This window comes from Hyaena hyaena, unplaced genomic scaffold (genome assembly GCF_003009895.1).
Source record: "Hyaena hyaena isolate Hyena2069 unplaced genomic scaffold, ASM300989v1 scaffold_150, whole genome shotgun sequence".
NCBI lineage: Eukaryota > Metazoa > Chordata > Mammalia > Carnivora > Hyaenidae > Hyaena > Hyaena hyaena.
The window spans coordinates 1127601-1149424 of record NW_024080782.1 but is presented as its reverse complement, the minus strand read 5'-3'; the positions used below and the strand labels follow the sequence as shown (position 1 = coordinate 1149424).

Sequence of the window (21824 nt, the reverse complement as noted above, 5' to 3'; positions counted from 1 at the left end):
GACTTTGGAAGTGTTACTTCCTCTTTCATTTTTTATCTTTATAACTTTCTTTCACTTTGTTAGTCTTTTTCTAGTTGAGTTGGTTGTTTAATTCATTTCTTTACTTTTCTAAACCATCCTTATTCTTGGACCATAACCCACTTGGTCATGATGTATTCTTTTTTAAATATGCTGTGGAAATTGTTTGTTACTAATGTATTTCAGATGTGTACACAAGTATTCTCAAATATAAGATTGGCTTCCCCCTCACCTTCCCTCTACCTCTTTTCTTCCTCTCTTTTTTGAATGCCATCTCTACCAGTTTGGGCATCACTATTTGGCTAGCATTTTGAAAGGATGACACTAGTGTTCATGAGACTACTCTTACGTGTTGCTTCTGTAGTTCTGGTGGCTATGTGTACAAACGGCTCCAGGATATCTCTCTAATCATTCTTACTCAGTGTCCTCCCCTGGATCCTTCTTCTCCAACCTTCTTTTCAGAGTTGGGGTTCCCTTTTTAGGCCTCCTCTCTCAGTCTATGTGGCCTGTTCTAATTTACCTAATGAGTTCCACAGCTTCTGAGGCTGGTGGCTCATATTTGACCTTGAGCTTTTGCCAAGGCCCATGGCTCCCTGCCCCTCTGCCTGCTTCTCTTCTTGTGTTACATTCATTCATGGAAGCCTATTGTATGTCACATACTTTGCTGGGGCTAAAAATACAGAGAGAAATCCCTGCCCAAGAAACTTTAAATGTATGGTAAAAAACACGCAAGTAGCTGATTGCCCCGGCAGCTAAATATAGCGGTGCCAATGGATGTAGATGGTGTGAGGGAAGCTCTCTGTTGGACATGGCTACTTGGAAGCTGCCATGACATGTAAGCATTTCCTTTCTCCACCTCTACAAGCAGTGGGGTCTCCCATGTTACAAGCTTGTAGCTATCTGGGACTCCTTTCTCTTTGCCTCTGTCCCCCATTTAGAAATCTCATTTCTGAAAATGTCACTTTCTTCTCCATTTCCCAGCTCTGGCCCTGTTGTTTCTTATCTGGATTATTGTAATATCGTCTCATTCAATTGTTCCTCCATGAATTTGTTTATTCAGCAGAAATTTATTGAGCACCTACTATGTTCCAGGCACTGTTCTAGTCCCCAGGACATAGCAGTGAACTAGACAAACAAGGTCATTGCCATCAGGGACTGCACACTCTAATGGGGAGCAGACAGTGACCAAATACATGAATAAGCAGAGAGTATGAGGCTCCAAACATGTCTATGAAGAGAGACAGGATGAGGTAGAGGTGAGAAAGTGAGGCAGGGACAGGGAAGACTCTTCTGAGAAGATGGCCTAAAGAAAGACAGTGATGGAGGGCAAAGCAGTGGAGAAGGTTCTGGCTTGGCAGGTGTGAAGGGTTGAAAAGAGGTTGCTGTGACTAGAGGTGGTAGGGTCTGGGGGAGCAGCATGAGCTTAGCCATGAGAGGCTGGCATCTTGCAGGGACTGCCTCCCGTGGGGGCTTCTCTACTTCCTCTCCCTTCCTAAGTCCCAGCAACTGGAAAAACAGATCCTTCTGAAAAGTCAAATCTGGCTATTAGGCCATTTCTCTGTTTAAGAGAACAAGTGTGAACAACCAAGTGAGTGAATGAATAAGTGAAAAATCTTTTCTATGGCCGATGGGATGAAGCCCACACACCTTGAGTTGGTACAGGGGTCTCCTACATAGTGTGTGGCCTTTATGTCCCCGAGGCCTTGTCTCTGGCCGCTTCTATGATGTCTCTGAAGTTTCAGCCATACTCAACCTCTCCTGGCTCTTGAACATGAAAGGCAGGTCTTTGGGCCAGTGCTGTAGGGTGGGATGGGTGGGCTTTCCTTTATGTATTCTCCTTTATTTGCCTAGATTGTTCTTCCTTCCTGTTCTCACAGTCAGCAAATTCCTACTCCCATAGGAGTCACTTAGATGTCCTCTTGTCACAAGGCCTTCATGACAAGATAAAAGGAGCTCCTGCCCTTGTCCCTTCCTTTTGGTGCACAACTTACAAAAGGGAAGTTAGTATGACCACACCTTGGACTGAGCAGTCCTCAGGACGTACCTGCCCATCTGTCTGCCTCTGAGCTGCTACTCTGAGTCATGTCTCCTTTCTCCCTTTGGAGGTCTCCTTTAAACATCACTTGTTTTATGACTGTATTTGGCAGATGCTGGGTTGAAGGAAGGGCATGATTTAATCATAATGCAGCTACCTGAAAGGGAAGATGCCTTGAGTAATAACTCAAGGTGACAACTCAATGCTTGACATACCAGGCAGAGTCATAGGGTTTTCATAACTTGCTGAAAGTTAATGTTTTGAAACATATTTACGATTGCAGGACAGCCCAGTTAATTATATTTGGGAGCATCCCAAGGAGACCTATAAACAGAGCCAGTCTTTTCCTTACAAAAGACTATGAATGTTTTCAAATAATTGCAGAGAACTTGATTGGGCTTCTAGAATTCTTCCTAATAGTGGAGGGTGTCTGGTGACCACATGTCCTGGACTTTCTGGGGACAGGCTCAATTCCATGTAACTTAATTCCATTTCAGAAAGGTGATTTAAGCCCTGTTTAATTAAATTCATTTTAATTTTATAACTTCATATGTGTTTTGAAATACATAAATTCACAAATCAAGATATAAAATCTTTTGTCAGATTATATGTTCTAACTTTTGATGCTGAAAATGTGGTCCTCGTAATGGAAAAGTATATTAAGGCTGAAGGCTGTGGGGATGAGAGTGTGATATTGTGAATTACTGTAAGAAATATGTATTTGGTGATTATTCTTGTTTCTGGCTCACAGCTCCCAAAACCCTGGGAATTTCCTAAGTGTTGAGGGTGATAGAGATATCTTTTGTTATATTAGTTTACTTTTTTGAAAGCACTTATGGATGGAGGCAGGTTGAATCAGCCAGTGGCCAGTGACTTAGTCAATCATGAGTCCATCATGAAGCCACCATAAAAACCCAAGAGGACAGATTTTTGATCCATTTTTGGAGAGCTTCCACTCTTGGGGAAGTAGAATGCCTCCACATACCACCACGCTCCATGAGGACAGAAGCTCCTTTGTTTGAGAATTTGTATTATGTGTCTCTGAATCTGGCTGTTAATTCATATATATATGAATATTTAAATATATATTTATATTTATTTTATATTTTATATAAATATATTTATATATATTTTATATTTATATATCTGGCTGTTAATTCATATATATATGAATATGTATATATATATAAATATATATTTAACTTGAGAGAAAGAGCATGTTCATAAGTGAGTAGGGAAGGGGCAGAGAGAGAGAATCTTTTTTTTTTTTTTTAAATGTTTTATTTATTTCTAGGAGAGAGAGAGAGAGAGAGAGAGAGAGAGCAGGGTAGGGTCAGAGAGAGAGGGAGTCACAGACTGAAACAGGCTCCAGGCTCCGAGCTGGCAGCCAGCACAGAGCCCGACGCGGGGCTCGAACCCACGAACCGCGAGATCATGACCTAAGTGAAAGTCGGACGCTTAACCGACTAAGCCACCCAGGCGCCCCAAGAGAGAGAGAATCTTAAGCAGGCTCCATGCTCAGTTTGGAGCCTGATGCAGGACTCGATCTCCCAACCCTGGTATTAGGACCTGAGCCAAACTCAGGAGTTAGATGCTAACTTACTAAACCACCCAGGCACCCGATTCATATTTTTTATCATACCTTTTAATAAACTGGTAAACATAACTGTTTCCCTGAGTTCTATGAGCCACCCCAGCAAATTAATCGAACCTAAGGAGAAGGTTGTCAGAACTCCCATCTGGTGGGTCAGAAACACAGGGAACAGGCTGGAGCTTGCGACTGGCATCTGAAATGGGGTGGGGGGCAGTGGGGCAGTCCGGTAGACTGAATCTTTAACCTAGAATATTTGATGCTGTCTCTGGGTAGATAGTGTCAGAACTGAGTTGATGAGTTGAATTGAGTTTAATTTGTAGCCACCCTGCTGGCATCCAAGAACTGCTTAATCCTCCGTGTTGGAATTCATTCCAGGGACCCTACAAAAGAAGGGTAACTATTACTGTTAGGAATCGTTAACTGATCTCTAATCTATTAAAAGCCTTTCTTGTCATAGGTGATTTTTAAAATGTGTATCAGTTACTCTTACTGCAAAACAAGCCAAAAACAGTGGTCTAAAACAGCAATGATTGCTCATGATTCTGTGGGTCAGAAATTTAGCCCTGGTTCAGCTGAGGGATTTTCCTGCAGGTGAATCCCTCAGGAGAGTATGCTGCAGTTACATGGTGGCTTGACTGGAGATGAATGGTCTGAGGTGGCCTCCTTCACTTGGTTTGACATTTGGTGCTGGCTGCTGGCGAGGCTCTGTCTTCAGCAGGCTGACCCGCTTCACACAGAAGGAGCATTTCAGAAGGGCAAGTCCCCATGTGCAAACACTTCTCAGGCCTTGTTTGTAGCATGTTGCTGGTGTCCCATTGGCCAAAGCAAGTCCCAAAGAAGACTTCGGGACATTGAGCAAAGGCTCAATGTAGGAGGGGACTACACAAGAGGATAGAGGGAGGTGTGGTTCCCTGAGAGCCTAGCACTGTGAGAATATTCTACAAGCTGTGTCATTAGCATAGTTCCTTCTTGAAATGCTACTGGCATTGGCATCACTTCACTTAAAAGCCGAACGAAGATGTATAGGTATGGATTAAAAAGAAGGGGTAAGATAGCAATATGGAAAAAGATTGTGTTCTATTATGTAACGATGGTTGCTTGTTATGATGTGAGTAGTAATATGGTAATATAAACTCAAATTTAATAGTTTAAAACAATTTTTTTTAATGTTTATTTTTGAGAAAGAGAGGGAACGTGAGCAGGGGAGGGGCAGAAAGAGAGGGAGACATAGAATCCAAAGCAGGCTTCAGGCTCTGAGTTGTCAGCATAGAACTCATGAACCATGAGACCATGACTGGAGCCGAAGTTGGACATTTAACCAGCTGAGCCATCCAGGTGCCCTAGAAATGTAATAGCTTTTGACCTCCATCAAGAGTGTTCCCATTGCTGGATATTTGATGATAAGAAGAAATTATGTTAAGTGGAACAGTAATATGGTGGTTATGCCTTTAAAAAATCCTTATCTTTTAGGGATGATATATACTAAAATGTTTACAGATGAAATGATGTGATCTGGGACTTAACTCAGAGTCTGGGGTTGGGGGGAGTGGGGTAAGTAACACAAGATTGGACAGGGTTGATACTTGTTGAACTGTCATCGGTGATAAACACATCACAGTCTTAGTACTCTCTTTCACACTGTGTGTATATGTGAAAATTTCCATAATAAAAACTTAGAGAGTATTCAGATCATTCACTGGCCTCAAGGACTGTTGGAAGTTGTCACAGATGCCAACCTAAGTTGCTTCTAACTGCTTTCCTAGAAAGGTAGGGTAGAGTATGTAAGCAGTCAGTGCTGGATTTGGAAACTGCTTGCTCCTCATCTGGCTTTTAGTTTATAAATCATGCTCTACATTTAATTAAAAGAATTACGAGGCTCCTGCGTGGTTCAGTCAGTTAAGTGTCTGACTTGGGCTCAGGTCATGATCTCATGGCTCGTGAGTTCGATCCCCACATTGGCATCTCTGCTATCAGTGCTGAGCCGGCTTGGGATCCTCTGCCCCCTCCGCCTCCCCCCACCACTCCTGCTCATGCTCACTTGTGCTGTCTCTCAAGAAAAATCAGTCAATTAATTAATTAAGTAAACATTAAACAAAAGAAAGAAATAGACGGCATTTGTTGAGGGGCCGAGCAAATGAAACACTCTATCATTAGGGAGAGACTAGAGGTTCTTTGGGACATTACTGATCTCATCTTGTGTTTGGTGGAGGACACTCCTTGCACAGGTAGTTATTCAGATCTGACCGCACAAATTTGGAGTGAGAGTCATGATAAGTGCTGTTCTCTCCAATCTTTGCTACTTCTGCATGGTCTTCACTCTAATTTGTTGTGCTCCCTACAATCTAAGGAACTGAGCACTGCCACTGTAGCCCTGCATGTGAAAGTAAAGCCTCCCTTCCTGTCTTTGGGAGATACTGGCGAGTCTACAATTCTTGTTATAAAAGCAAAATCATGAGTGAACACCAGCCCCAAATTTCAAGTTCCGTGTTGCTTGCTGTGAAGCATGCGGCTGCCATTGCATCTACTGGGATTCTGTGCCCCATTTACCCTTCCGTACACCCCTCTCTCTTTTTCTTATGAGATGTTTTGCTGAGGAGCTGAACTTCACAAAGCCCTCATTAAAAGTTGTTTTATGGGGTTGCTTTGATAATTTTTCCAGATTTTTCTTTGCATTTAAATGTTTTGATTGTCTCCATCTTCTTTGACAAAAAGCAGTTAAAGCGGATTTCACTTTGTACACAAAGTGCGCCTCTCAGAAAGGAACGCTGTTTGATCCCTGGATCTTTGAGGTTAGATAAGGAATTAGAAATATCTGAACGCTACTTTATCCCCTAATCTTATCATTCCAAATGTGTGCCTAATAAGAAGCAGAGTCAATACTTCAGGTCAGAATAAGTTCAAATGGTCTAGAATTTTTACATCTAAAAATGAAGAAAACAGTGATTGGCCAGAAGTATTTAAAAATACTGTCCTTCATCAGGTATACAACCGTTCTCCGACTTTGCCAGAGAATGCCATTTACAGTGGTAATGTTGAGATGGTAAATGCAATTAACCATCATTCTTAGTTCTTGCAGTTACACTGGAGAGGAGACCCCTGGGAAATGGTCTCTCCCGTGACATTTTATAATAGGGCCTTTTCTGAACTCTTATCAATTATTAGCTCAAACGTCCCAAAATTATGTCTGACTAATAAATTCTGGGAGAACAAATAGTCAAAATAGTATCAAATTGTCCTCCTCTATCTGGGTTTGTTATAAAATGTTATCTTGCACGAAGATGGAAGGGTTTTCACTAAATCGATCTTACCCAAAAGTTGGAGCTAGAGGAAACCGGACATGAGACAGATGGAGGGTGGGGGCACCCCTGTGAAATAGGCCGCATGGCCTAGGAAACCGGACATGAGACAGATGGAGGGTGGGGGCACCCCTGTGAAATTGGCCGCATGGCCTAGGTGTTCATCCCTGTGAACTGGGATGAGAGCGGCCCACCTGGTCTTGACACAGCCAAGCTCACCTTCCTAGATGAGCACAGGTGTCCCTTTGGACATAGGGCACCGCTGATTTTGTAATAGCTCAGTTTTCTATAGATAGGTGATATTAAAACCATATCACATGATTAGCCATCTGAGTCCTTATATTACTTCTCCACTCTCTCACCTGTCAGGTCTGAGTTGTAAAATGTGACCAAGAGCACCTATGTGGCTGGAGAATTGGCACCTTTGGGGACATAGGACTGTGTATTTCCTTAGTTGCCAAGTCAGAGAGACTGCTGGACTTGGCTGGGGCCAGCTCGGGCTTGCCACCGCTGTGAGATAGAGGCATATTTATTAGGAATATTTATTGAGTACCAGTCGTATAAATCACCTTTACATAAGTTATTCTTACCACAACCCTGCAAATGCAGTACTGTTATGCTCATACAGTGAGCTAGAGAGAAGGCAAGTAATTAGCTACAGGTCATAGCTGGTTTGTGAGTGGCACAGCCAGTGTGCAAAGATCTAGTCAAGGACAACTTGTGCTTTTCCTACTGTCTAGCTTTAGAGAGGGCAGGCGCGCGCGCACACACACACACACACACACACACACACACAGACCCTTACAGAAGCTGGAGAAACAGGTGAGTGTGGCCCTTGGCTGGGAAGAACCGGCATGGGGAAGAAGGGAGCAAAGCAAACACATAGGCACATGGTGTTAACCTACAATGAGGCAGCCATGGAGCAGGATCCAGGACAGAGTGAGATTAGGAGATGGCAGAGCGGGGCCTCCGGAGAGGGCACTGGCTGGGAGCAGGAATAAAATACCCCTTGGAGCAGGATAGTGGTACGGGGGCATGACGCCAGTTGGCTCAGCTTTCCATGTGACATTCAGAGTGGCAAAGTGTAAGGCAATTATTCTTCTGCACAAATAGGCATTTTAAGAAGAGATTTAAAAAAAAAACTAATCTAGAGGTGAAGTCTATTTTGGGTATATGTTTTTGTGACTAGCATAGGCAGCCTCTCTAGTGTAGCTTCGGGCTCCTCCCCCACCCTGGGACCGGGCTGGGAGGGCAGCCTGATAGCAGCAGTGCTCAGCGGAGGTGCTGACATCAGGCAGTACGTGCTGCTGAACAGATCCGTGGGTGAGGCCGATCCGCTCACCGGGTGCCTTGTGGCTCTTTGCCTCTGAGCAGAATCCTTGCTGTACTCTTCTGAGCACCCTTGTTAGGAAGCAAGTTCAGGAATGATCGGGAGGTTCAGGGCTCCCTGCGGCTGGGCTTCAGGACAGACCTCGCCGCCTGGACCAGAGCAGAGCCAAGGGGGGTCCAGTAGAGATGCAGCCCCGGAAATGACAGTGCCGGGCTCCAGGGTAAAGATCCTGTCTAATTACAAACTATTTCACAGACCTACTCATGATCACCGCGGGCCTTTTCACACCCATTTAACTGGGAAAATATACAGTGGCGAGCATCTTTAAGTTCACGGACTGCGCTTTGGCATGCGGCACCAAAGATCTTGTGAAGATCTTGTGGAGAAGCTGAGTTAGCAGGATGCAAAGACGATGCACAGTCCTCATTAGGGCGAGCGTGGAATGCAGCGTCACACCTAAGGCCTAGGAGAGGTTGTCAAGTCTCACCTTGCACTGGGTGCTCTCTGCTTTTTCAGGTGGCACTGCGGCACGAGGATGGCGACGAGACGGCAGAGCCGCCCCCCAGTGGGCGCCGGGACCGGAGGAGGGCCAGCGTGTGTTCCGGAGGCGGTGGTGGAGCGGGTGAGCCGCGGGGCCTGGACCGCAGGCGGAGCCGCAGGCACTCGGTGCAGAGCATCAGGAGTCCTCTGTCGGCCCCCACCAGTCCCAGCTCCCAGTCGGCTCCTGGCTTCAAGACCGGTCAAGTACGAGAGCACTGTGAAAAGTAAGCATTAACCCAGCCGTGGAGTGGGCCACAAGGATCCTGAAAAGATGGGAGGGGTCACAACCCTGCAGGTACCCACCACCACCCCCTCCCCGCTGGCCTCCTAACCCCTCCTGACTTCCTCCCTGCCTCTTCTCTACCCTTAAAATGCCACCCCAAAGTCCTTTGGAACACTCCAGGGCAAGGTGGCCTTTGTGACACATAGATTTGATCTTATTAACCCCACAAGCTCTTCTTCAACCATGTGTGTTCTCGTATCTGTATCTCCATAATATCTGAAAAGCTGTGCTTTGTCACCTAGAAAAGAATCCAAACCCCAAAACTTTACCTAGGAGTAAATTGTGTGCCATTGCGTGAATGTCAGATTGTAAGACTCTTGAGATACTTGTGGCAGCACATAGTTGAGGTTGGTTTTAGTTAAATAGAACAAACCTGTGTGAATTAAATCTAAATATAATACATAAATGTAAACATGTAAATATATTAAATGTGTTTTATATGAGTATATAAGTATATATGTAAATTTCAGTAAATCCTATCGCCATCGCTTTTTCAGTCATTTAGCCAACATTTTTATTGAGCATGTGTTATAGGCCAGGGCTTCTGATGCTGTGAAGCTATAAGGTATGATCTCTGTCCTTATGAATCTCACATCTGGGCTGGGAGAAAGTAAGAATGAGGCAGGCAGATAGGAAGAAATACAAAGGTTGACAATCTCATAAGAAACCGTATACATATATACAAAGGAATTTTGACAAAATCTGTAGGAACTGAGAAAGGGTTCTATAAGAGCAAGTATGCAGCAAAAGGATGGCCAAGCTGTTCTGGAGTCTGGGTCCACTTATATCTTCCCAAGTGAATGCTATCAGTTCACCAGGATGATGGAGCTCTGTGGACCAGTCCACACCAGCCAGGTCCACCGGGACTGACTGGGACACTGGTCTGCCAGTGCATCACCTCCTGCTGCTGGTGTGCGGAAGTCCTGCTTCCCTCATTTGGCTGCAGCATTTTCTGCCACCGTGAAGATCCACCTGGGAGCCAAATGTGGGTCACGGGGCTGCCTGGTGAAGAAGAAAGTAACTCAGAATCAGTTGGACAACCCTAAGAAAGAGAGTGATCAAGATATGTCCCTTCTCTCCATCCATTAGGCAACACCCACCCCCATTTGACAGATGACAGATGCCCCAAGCAGTCTAGTACTCATGGAAATGACTTAACGAGCCATGCCTTTGGGTACCTCCTGTTACAGATGGAGAGATGTATGAGCCACGGCCTGTGTTGATACCCTTCTCTACCACATAATTACCCATCTACAGATTTTTCTGTTTCTAAGTGTCTGTATACAACAGGCTCTGTTAAAGAGAAAACAAAACAAGAGACCAAAACCTCTAAACAAATTGAGGAATGAGAACATCTACCATAAATGTCGCACCTTGTGGTCTAAGATCAAGAAACTTGGGCAGTACTCAAAGGGCACTTAAAGTTCTCTTCAGCTCTGCTCTGAGCTAATGGCTTCAGAAATTAACATGGAGAAAAATGTATACACTGAGCTAAAAATCTCTATGTAAAACCACCACCGATGCTGAAGGCAAGTCATTTGAAGTCGCTGTCACCAGCACTTGGCATTCTCTTGTTCTGTTCAGCTTGTGTCATGTATGTTCCTGGTCTGTTTCTGGCTCTTAGACTTTTCAGTGGTCCCCACGTTGTGAGTTCAGATGGCCATGCCTTGTGACAGGTTGGCAAGGATGGCAGGGGGAGTGAACCACCATGGGCACATGGTTTTGAGGTGCAGTGCTTGGAGGGATCTGGAATGGGAGGTCACACGTGCAGCCCTGTGTGCTTTCTGTCTCATTCTTTTCAATAGGACTGATTTTTCATTTTACTGAAATTAGTACTTTGATAGAAATTTATAACATTTATTTGAGAATACACTTCCCTGCTTGTAAAGACAGATAACATTTTACAGAATGATTATGAAGTGGCTTCATCCATGAAGTCTATTGGAGGGGTTTTGCCCTGTGGTCCCAAAACAACAGTAGTTTTGGCAAAGGTGGGCATGGGATAGAGGGGGAAAGGATGACGAGAAGCCAAATGGGAAATGATCCCTGCATACATAGCTTAGTCACCTGCTCAACATGTGTGCCTCCAAACAGTACCCTAAAATCAAATAGTCCATTGTGTCAGATGCTTCATAGACCTTGAGGACACAGAAGTGTGCCTGATCTCAACTGCTCTTCAAGAATGCTACGTGAGCATTCTGGCCCTACTTCTAACTTGTAGCAACAGCAACATGCCTTGCATATGCTGCATAGGAATTTTAGGCTGAATTTTATAATTCTGACCCAACTAATGCCAATACTTTTGAAAAGAAGATAGGAACGCATTAGAAGTTAGAGATTCATGTTGCCCTAAAATGCATATGGCGCCTTTCCACTCAGATGGTCCTTTTACACATCATCTGAATTTCTCTGTAGGATCTAGTGGGACAAGAGTCTTCATCCTCATTTTACAAGTGAGAAAATTGGGGGTTGGTGCCGTGTGATGATCCCAGCACTAAGGGGCTGAGCTGTGGGTTAAATACAAGTCTTTGGCCCTTGCTTTTAAATGTCCAAATCACACAGAACCACTTCCCCACCCACCGTTCCCAAACATAGTCACTGAGTGAGATTAGTGCTTCTGACTTTTTAGAATAGGAATTTTATTTATATACCATCTAGGTGTATTTATGTAAATATAAAAATTTGAAGAGTTGAAAAGCAGAAAAATTTCAGTTTCCTTAAGACTTGAGCCTGCTGGACTGTGTGGTTTAGTTCCAGTAAGGACGAAGACACCAAACACATTTTGGTTTCTTAAGAAACCTACACTTCTACAGTGAGCATTTGCCAAATCATGTAAGAATTTATTGGTCATCTGTCTCCTAAAAGTATTTTTTGTGACTGTGTGTACCTTAATGGGTTTTATCTTTGCACTTAAATTTTATTTAAAAAAATTTTTTTTAAATATTTATTTTGAGAGAGAGAGAGAGAAAGAGAGAGCATGATCAGGGGAGAGGCAAAGATAGAGGGAGACACAGAATCCGAAGCAGATTCCAGGCTCTGAGCTTTCAGCACAGAGCCTGATGCAGGGCTCGAGCCCATGAGCAAGATCATGACCTGAGCCAAAGTCAGATACTCCATTGACTGAACCACCTAGGCACCCCTGCACTTATATTTTAAATTTCATCTTTGTATTTCCATCTTTGCACTGGAAAGGAGAAAAATGGTGGTGATTTCATTTTTTACCAAGAAAAAATTATTTTTAGCCTCAAATCAGCAAAAGAATCAGTGTTTCTGGCTTAAATTATAACAGTATATAATCTAAGGAGAAAAAGTCTTAAAGGCTAGAGCAGGAGACAGTTCTATGTACTTCCACACTCACCCACTCTCCTCTCTGGGGCACCTCATTCTATCCCTGAACTTTATCTCTTTTAGGAAGGTCTTCTGACCCAAGTGCACTCCATAATCTTATAGCTCTATTACTGCCTAGCATTTCATCACATGGATAAAATTTCCCCACAGTATTTCCCTATTCATCCTGGTTCTCACCTCTGTCAGCACATAGCAGGTCTTCTTCCTGCTCTGTATGTCAGTCTTTCTGATAATGAACATTGCGTCAGATTTAATATATTAAAAAATGTCATCCTGTTGATTCCCACACAACATTCCAACCTGTAGAGGTAATTTTGAACTTCATTCAGTCACTAATGTTAGCACTTGTGCCATCCGGCCTTCAGTCCTGTGTATATTTTAATACACATGGAAGAGTGACCTGGCGGGTAGTAGATGATGACAACTGCCTGGGAGTGGATGGTATGGACCACTGCCACGTGCCTCAAAGGCAGGGTTTGGAAACTTTCTCTGTCAGGGGCCAGATAGTACATATGTTAAGCTTTGCAGGTCAGACACTCTGTGCAACGTTCAACTGCCTTCCGCCTTTGCATAGCACAAGAGTGGCCATAGACAACGGGTAAGCAAGTGAATTTACTTGTGTGTGGATGCTGAGATTTGAATTTTACATGTCATGAAATATTCTTCTGGTTTGTTTTTCAACCATTTAAAAATTTGAAACCGTTCTTAGCTGACAGACTATATAAAAACAAGTGGTAAGCCAGATTTGGCCCACAGGCTGGAGTTTGCCAGCCCCTGTTCTAAGGGGCTGGGTTTCTAGACAGAGGTTGAGAGGGAAACGATCTGGAACTGGCAAAGAGGAATATGTGGGTATGAGAGAGGAGTCCATCATGCCATATGAGAAGGCTATGGGGAACAGCGTCCTAAGTTCAGGGTGGGAACAAGGAATATTCCATGAAGAGGTTGAGACTATAGGGGAGTCGAGAGCTGCTCATAAGTTCTCAGGGCACAGTAGAAGTTTGATGGGATTGGAAAAGGCAGGAAAGGAATTAGAACAGAGGGCACACCAAGCCAGTGGGGAGAAGGGGATCTGACTATGAGTCCAGGAAAGGTTGGGCTGCTCTGGGAGATGGATGGAGCCTGGAATCGCTTCCAGTGCTCCTGTAAGGTCATGGTTCTTGGCCAGAGGCGGTTTTGTCCCTTGGGACATTTGGCCATATCTTGACACATGTTTGGTTGTTATAATTAGGGTACAGAGTGCTATTGGCACCTGATGGGTAGAATCCAGGGCTGCTGCCGAACATTCCATAATGCACAAAACAATGAAAAAAGTTCTCGGGGTGCCTGGGTAGCTCAGTTGGTTAAGTGTCCAACTTTGGCTCAGGTTATGATCTCACTGTTTGTGAGTTCAAGCCCCACATCAGGCTCTGTGCTGATAGCTCAGAACCTAGAGCCTGCTTTGGATTCTGTGTCTCTTCCATTCTCTGCCCCTGCCCCACTCATGCTCTGTCTCTCTCTGTCTCAAAAATAAATAAATCATTAATTTTTTTTAAAAAAAAGAAATGAATATCTGTTCTAAAATATCAGTGGTGCTGAATCTGAGAAAGCCCACCTTAAAGGACAACAAGTAATTGGCTACAATTTTCAGTTCCTCCTTGGGATGATACCGAAGTAGGAAGTGCTTTGACTGTTGAGAAGGGGGGCATCTTTCTGAGAATCACATGGAACCCTGTGGGTCTACCTTCAAATGTTCATGTGCATGGGCCCAAATTGACTTTTTTCCAAAGAAGATAATTCTCAAATTTTGGGACTACGAGCTAGAAAGTAGAGTCCCTTTTTTGTTGTTTGTTTTTGTCTTAACTCACTTAGGAAATTTTATTCTTCAAATTCTTAGGGAATATGTTGAATTCTCTTTGGGGGATCCAAAGGTTTGACTAGATCTCATGATTTTCTCAGTAACCCACATGCCCAGTGGACCCAATGCCAATCAGCTTCACATCTATCACATTCCCGAAAGCTGACATAATGGAACGTAACACCAGCCATACACCAAAACAGCAGGACAGAACAATGGTTACGTAACAGAAAAGTATGCTATTCTGCATCCAGGCTCAGGAGTCTGTTTGGAGGAATAGGAACATGGGACAGGCTCACGAGAGGCACTCTGTCTACCCAGTGCTCACGGATGTTCAAATGGCGTTGAGGACTCAGCACTGAGAAAGAGCAATGGACACTCCTGGCTGGTGGTTTTATCCACTGGTTGTCAAGAAGTAAAAGAGTTAAGTTCAAGAATTGCTGCTTTGTCATGTAAATTCGATAAGAGATAAAACTTTTAAAGGCTTAATGTGTGTTGCACAAAAGTACTCATTCTAATAAGTTGGAAGTGATAAGGAAGTAAACAGACTGACTTTGTGGCCGGGCCTTGAACTTGGTGCTGGGAGGGACTGGACACAGCAGTTTGCCCTGTAGACAGACATACCTGACCCGCAAATGACAGACACATGGTACAGCCCGACTCCAGCAAATCCCAGAGAAGGGGAAGCCAGGAGAGCCCATGCCCAGGTGGGCTACAGACCACAGATACTGACTGGGAGATAGTCCACGCGTGCTTCAGGGAAGAGGAGTCAGGCAGGGTATTGTGTGGAGAGGAGGGTAGACCCCTGCATCAGAAGCTTAGTCTGTACCTGCTGGTGGAGAATGGGCTGTGGCCCCCAAATAGCAGAGAAACACTCGGTCTGCACAGTCCTCCCCAGCGTGGCATTTGGAGTCGCTGCAGTAGGGGACCTAGAACGGAGCTATTGGAGCATGGAAGGGGCTGCTTGGTTCTACCACTCATAGCCATGTGTCAATTCAGATATGACTCGGGCACGCAGGGGGCACCGAATACAGAGCAACTCTAGGTTTTCAACTACAGATGACATAGGATGGGGTGCCTGGGTGGCCCAGTCAGTTAAGCACCCAACTCTTGATTTCAGCTCAGGACATGATCCCAGGATCATGAGATCAAGCCCTGTGTCTGACTCTGCATAAGATACTCTCCTTCTCCCTCTGCTCCTCCTCTGCTCAAGAGTGCTCACGTGCATTCTCTCACTCTCTCTCTCAAAAAAAAAAAATGATACAGGATATAAATGTGTGATACCAAGTACGCGGTATAAAATGGAAGTATTTAAACCATACAGTGCAAAGGCGACAACAATGCTGGTATCAGCGGCATCAGTGGCTCGCCTCTACTGAGCACCTGATTATCTGCCAGTCATTCTTATGCTAAGAGCTTCAGTGGATTAAGTCCGTTTTCCCCGTTACCCCATGAGTTTAGTGGTGTTATTATCTCCATGTGGCAGGAGGAGAAACTGAGGCACAGGGCGTTGAAACAACTGTCCAGATGTTCAAGTGGTCTGCCTCCAGAGTCCCTGGCCTTCACCGTTTTTGTAAAATATGTTTTTTCTGTGATTCTGGGGAAAGAAAAAATATCCTTGAGACTTGGCAATTAGTAAGTAACTATTAAATACACATCGCCAACTTTGTGTATTACTACTTCAGATTTTTATGTCTGTACATTTTAAAAAATTGTGGCTTAGTGTTCCATTATATGGACATACTATAAAAACAGGATGCCTTCATTTTGCTAGGGCTTGGTTCCATTTTATTTTTCTAGTACTAAACTTTCTTTTTGAAGGAGCATATACAAATAGGTTAGTACACACATTAGCATTCTTTTAGGAGAGATTCTTAGAAGTGAGATTCTAGATCAAAGGACCCTGGGGGGGGGGGAGAGGGAGAGAGGCAAACCATGAGAGACTCTTGAATGATGAGAACGGACTGAGGACTGATGGGTGGGGGGGGGGGGGGGGGAAGATGGGTGTGGAGGAGGGCACTTGTGGGGATGAGCACTGGATGTTATATGGAAATCAACTTGACAAGAAACTATTTGTAAAAAAAATAAATAAAATTTTTTAAAAAAGGACCCTTACATTTTAAATAATGATATCACCACATTGGCCTTTAAAAAGGCTATACCACTTTGCTGTCCCACCTTCAACATATGATTGACCATTTTCTCATACCTGCACTGGATATTAGGAGTTTCTCAGAAGTTAGTATTTCTGAAAAGTGAAATGGCCCTCAGCATTTCAATTTGCATTTTTTATTACTATTGAGGCCGTTCATCTTTAATTGCTCCGTTGGCTGTTGAAATTTACTTTTCCGAGAATTGTCTGTTTATATCATTGGCTCATTTATCTCCTCAATGGTTTGTACATTTTAACTGAATGTAATGAAATGTACTCTATTTCAATATGGAAATTTTCAGCTACAAAAGCAGGTAGAATGTAAATATTCTTGATTCAATATGGAAATTTTCAGCTACAGAAGCAGATAGAATGTAAATATTCTTGATACATTCTAGACATTAACTTTTGATAGCTATGTCACAAATATTTTTCCTTGTCAAATATCTTTTAACGTATGATGTCTCTTGATGGACACATAAAATATATTGCTAGGGTATCCCATGTGTTAGTATTTTCCTGTGTAACTTTTAGGTGTCATGTTTATTCAGGAGAGTACATCCTCTTCCTAATGAGCCTCAGTGTTGTACAGGAAGGCTGCTATGCTATTCTTCTTCCTTCCTTCACTATCTAGGACATGAGTAGTGACAGCCAGAGCCGGCACTGCAGAGCAGGCACTTGGTGCTGGCTATTGTGCTAAGCAATATTACGTGTATTGTAAATTACATGAAGAAGGTAGAAGAATCCTCTCCATTTCACAGGTTGGGAAATAGAGGCATAGGGATGTTAAAGAGCTTGCCCCAGATCTCACAGGTGGCAAGTGGCACACCTGGGTTTGAACCCATTCATTCCTAGTGCAGGGTACGCATTCAGAGCCTGACATCCCTGGAACTAATCTCTGAACCTATAGAATGTGCTCAGTAGTAACAAGTTTTTCACTTTTGAGGATGAATCAGCTTTGTTGAAAAAGCAGAAAATCATTCAGAGCAAATATTTACTGTGACTTGGTATTCCTGATGAGCTGTATTGTTTATAGTCAGTGTTAGATTGTGATCCTAAGATAATCATACTGATTTGCTTGTCTTTCAAAACTTGGCATGGAAGATGGTTTCTAAAGAGTTCTGCAAATGTTCAGAGCAATAACTACCACAGTGAACAAGGCTTCCTTGTTAATGCTATAACTAAGCAGCATTATCTTGGTAATAGAGGAAGGAAGGTAGGTATAGAGAACAGAACTCATCTGGTTGAGAGGAAGCCACAGTTAACAATTATCGGAGATGAGGCTGTCCTCACCTTTTGGGGGCTTATACCTGATATGTACGAATTAGTGGGTGGTGGGAAGAGGGGAGCCAAGTCTTGAGGTTGAGCCTCAGGGTGGGAGTGGGAGGGAGGCAGTTGGAGAGGGAGTTGTTTTCAGTTTTCCTGCAGAAGTAGGAAGGGGTGTTGACGCCTCTCTACCAGCCACAGGAACCAGTGAGCAAAAGGGGGAGCCTAGTTATGGAAACATACAGGGTGAGTGAGCTCATCTTCCCATACTTCAATGGGAAGAGGCATTTGGATGCTGAGTTCTAGGGCAGTGTATTGCTCTGTGGTCTTTCTCACATCTTGTCCACAGAACTTCATTGGAGGTCACAGAATTCATTGGCCAGTTAGTTGCAAGGTCTGTAGCAGAAATAGCAGAGTAGTCCTAGCTCGCTCTTGGAAACAGCAATGAGCAATGATCTACAGACAAAACACGTGAGGCAAGTAGGTGTTCTGTAATCGGTGTTAACCTGCAAAATCTACAACTCTGTGACTCGCATGGTCCTGGGTCTTGGGGGTGGGTTTGGCCAAGTGCAGTTTAAAGGAGCAGTGGCTGAGGTGGTCGAGAGTATCGGCTTGGTCTTCACAGCCACAGACTACGCTTCCTCTCCGGGCTTGGCCTCAGTCTTCTCCCCTGGAAGCTCAGGATGATGGCATCTCCTTAATAGGGTGGTGGGAGAGTTAAGAGAGGCAGCACAAATGTGTGCTTCTCTCAGTGTTGTTATTACAGTCACTCCATGCCCTGCAGCTTTCCTGGGTTTTGTTCTTTTAAAGAAGGTAATTGTTAAATAAATATGGACGTGAGCTGGAGAGAAGATTTTGTGCACTGGCATAAACCTGCTAGAGGATTTCACAACAGCCAGGTCAACAGCCACTGCTGCCATGAACGGCTAGTGGCTACTTAGGAAGATTTATCTGAAGCAAATGATTTGTTACAAACGGGATTCACCGACAAAAGGGATTGACCTTGTGAGGTAGGTATGATTGGAATATAGCCAGTGATTCAGTATTTAGTCGTTAGCATTCAGGAGGCTCTCTCAGGTTTCCTGAGTATTGACTATTAAGGGTGGCGGGAGGGGAGAGCTCTAGGGGCAGTGGGCATGAGCTTGGAGCTGGGAGAACCTATAAGAAAAGGCAGAGGCATTGAGGCCAAGGAAGAAGTGGCTTTGCAAAACTCCTTCTGGTTTCTGGGCAGGATCTGCAGTCTCTCTGCTTTCTCAAAATTTCACTGTGACTAGATTTCAGAATTCTTAGGGATTTGGACTTTGCTGCTTTTTAATTTATTTTAATTTTTTAATGTATATTTTTGAGAGAGACAGAGTATGAGTGGGGGAGGGACAGAGAGAGAGGGAGACACAGAATCTGAAGCAGGCTCCTGGCTCTGAGCTGTCAGCCCGGAGCCCGATGCACGACCATGAGATGATGTCCTGAGCTGAAGTCAGATGCTTAGACGACTGAGCCACCCAGGTGCCCCTGGATTTCTCCGCTTTCTTTAGCTTTTTTTTTTTAAGTGTTTTATTCTGAGGGGGGGAGGGTCAAACAGAGAGGAAGAGAGAGAATCCCAAGTAGACTCCATGCTCAGCACAGAGCCTGATGTGGAGCTCAATCCCACGAACCATGAGATCATGACCTGAGTTGAAATCAAGAGTCAGATATTCAGTGGACTGAGCCACCCAGATGCCCTCTATGCTGCTTTTTAAAGTTGAAGTATAATTGACCTACTATATAATATTAGTCCTGTGTGCACAATGTAGTGATTAGATCACCATCTGTATATACTTAGAACTTTGCCACATTAAATTTGGGGCTCTTTTGAGGTTCTGAAGAAACTGTCAATTTTTATCCTTAAAACTGAACATAGCTGCTGATGAATTTTAAGGACGTGCGATCAGGGTCGCATTCCAGTGACACCACTGTGAAGAGCGGAGAATAGGTGGCAAGCAGAGAGATGGGAGATGCTATGCCAACAGGTCAGGAGAGGGTCTGACTCAGGCAGTGGCTGGGAGAGTGGCGAGTAGGCGCAGGTGAGAAGACACAGGGAGGATGATGTTTGCAGGAGTGACTGGATTTTGTGGTGAGAAAAAGGACAGTGTGGGTGATTCCCAGGCAGCCAGTGGTCCAGCATCATGAGGTGGCTGTCAAGCCACCTCGCAAGCTTTGGGCATTAAGTGTGAGTGTCACTGGGTCACAAGTCCATTGGGTAGATGCTTCTGGATATGTGTAGGTGATAGTCAAAGTCTAGACTTAGACACCACAACCCAGGGGAATAGCAAGTGAGCATGGAAGTCTCCAAGGCTGGATAAAGCCTTGGAAAGCAAAGCGTAGAATCCTCATTGAGTGAAATGCCAGAGCCGAGAAGTTCAAATCAATGAACCTTGAAATCAGTTGTTCTCAAGTGTGAATGTTTTTTGAGCTAGAATGGACCGCCATGGTGTGATGTTTTAGGAAGAGACAGCCTTTACTGTGAAAGCCATAGTGAGTACCTTGCAAAGAGAAGGAAAGTCCTTGTGTCTCGTTAAAGCTTTGACTTGCTTTTGGGAATTTTCTTTCAGTGTCAAGCATGCTTCCCCTTGATCTGCACACATATCATGTTTCCTATAATGCACACCTTCCCATCCATGTTCAGCGCCCTTTCTGGTGGAGCTAGATTTTCCTTGGTAGTCGGTATGGATGTGGGTATTGGTGGCCCTTCCAAAGAGTGAGCGCGCGCCTCTCTCTCTCTCTCTCTCTCTCTCTCTTCCCCCCCTTCCCCCCACCTTCCCTCCCTGTCTCGGGTGATTCCCAGGATCCCTTTGGAAATGGAGCAGGCGCTTTCTAATGATTACTGAGTGAGCTCTTTGAACTCAGTCATACAAGAAGGAACATGATTGCCTTTGTTTGGCAAGAGTCTGTGGAGGAAGCTGGGTGGTAATTCTTCATTGCTAAAGGTTGAACAAACAGGGAAATAAAACCCTGAAAATGTAGCTTGAAGAGGCCAAATCTGACATGGCAGAAAAGAAGGGGCAGCCAGAAGTGAGGCTGGTCTCATTTTGCAAGAGAGCCTTTTGGGAATAGGCTTTGGAAATTGAAGAAGGAAGGTCCAAGGAAAGAGAGACACAGCCTGATGTCATTCTTCTCACAGCACGTGCTCAACATGCTGACTATGATCTCAGGAGCATCGTATTCATGCTGAAAAAATATTTATTTCTAAGTGAGATAATTTTTATGGCTCAGAAACTGACCAAAATTAATATGGACTGTAGCCATGGTCCAAATATGTCTCGTGGTGCCCTAAATCAAGGTGTCGTTGAGTCTCCTGGTGGGAGGGGGCCTTGGTGAGATGGGCAAGAAATGAGAGCTGGTAGACACACCATTGCTCATGAATACTGTGAGAAAAGGCTTGATGTTCAGGAAAGAATCTGGAAGAAGGAAGGATTAGTGGCTTCTTCCAGTCCTTACCTAGAAGAGGCTTTTCCCCACCCCCTCCAGCCACAAAGAAGTGATCACAGCAGAGGCAGCATAGTGGTTTGGAGCTTGGATGCTAGAACTGGACTACTTGCTTGGGTTCAGATCCTGGCTTACTAGCTGTGTGACTCTGGGGAAACTCCTTAACTACTCTGTGCCTCAGCTCCTCATCCAATAATAGTACTTACATCAGAGGCTCCTGTGAGAATTAAAGGAGTAATGCAGGTAAAGTGCTTAGCATGAGAATGCTCCACACAGAGTATGTTAAATAAAGAGTAAATGAGTGACTTTTATTCCCTCCCAACTTACCCCCCCACTCCCAGCCTGCTTTCCTTGGAGGGATCCCAGAGAGGCTTAGGCAAGAGGGAAGCCAGCCTTGTCTTCTGAGAGTGCCCCGGAGAATTCAAGGAAGTCTGGACACATCTGGGACAGGTATCTGCAGCCCAAATGCCTTTTGATGATCGTGATAGAGCATGCTTCCCAAAGACACATTAACTCAGGAATTCAGAGACAATTCTATCACACTTCAGGAATACTCAGCTACAGTATTCACATTGCCCCAGAGAAACAGTTCCACTCCTGAGAAGTTTCCCCACTCCTCCAAATTTGTGGTTCTGATTTTATAGACATGAGATTAAAAATGGCTGG

General features: G+C 44.3%; 1 protein-coding gene across 3 annotated transcripts in view; it reads left to right on the top strand.

The window, feature by feature from the left end:
* The window catches only part of FHOD3 (formin homology 2 domain containing 3), a 467989-nt gene that overhangs the window by 313157 nt on the left and 133008 nt on the right, over positions 1-21824 (top strand). For all 3 annotated transcript variants that reach the window (XM_039238974.1, XM_039238973.1, XM_039238972.1), the window contains exon 10: positions 8790-9037. In XM_039238974.1, coding sequence (XP_039094905.1) covers positions 8790-9037 — 248 coding nt within the window. The remainder of the gene's footprint in view (positions 1-8789; positions 9038-21824) is intronic.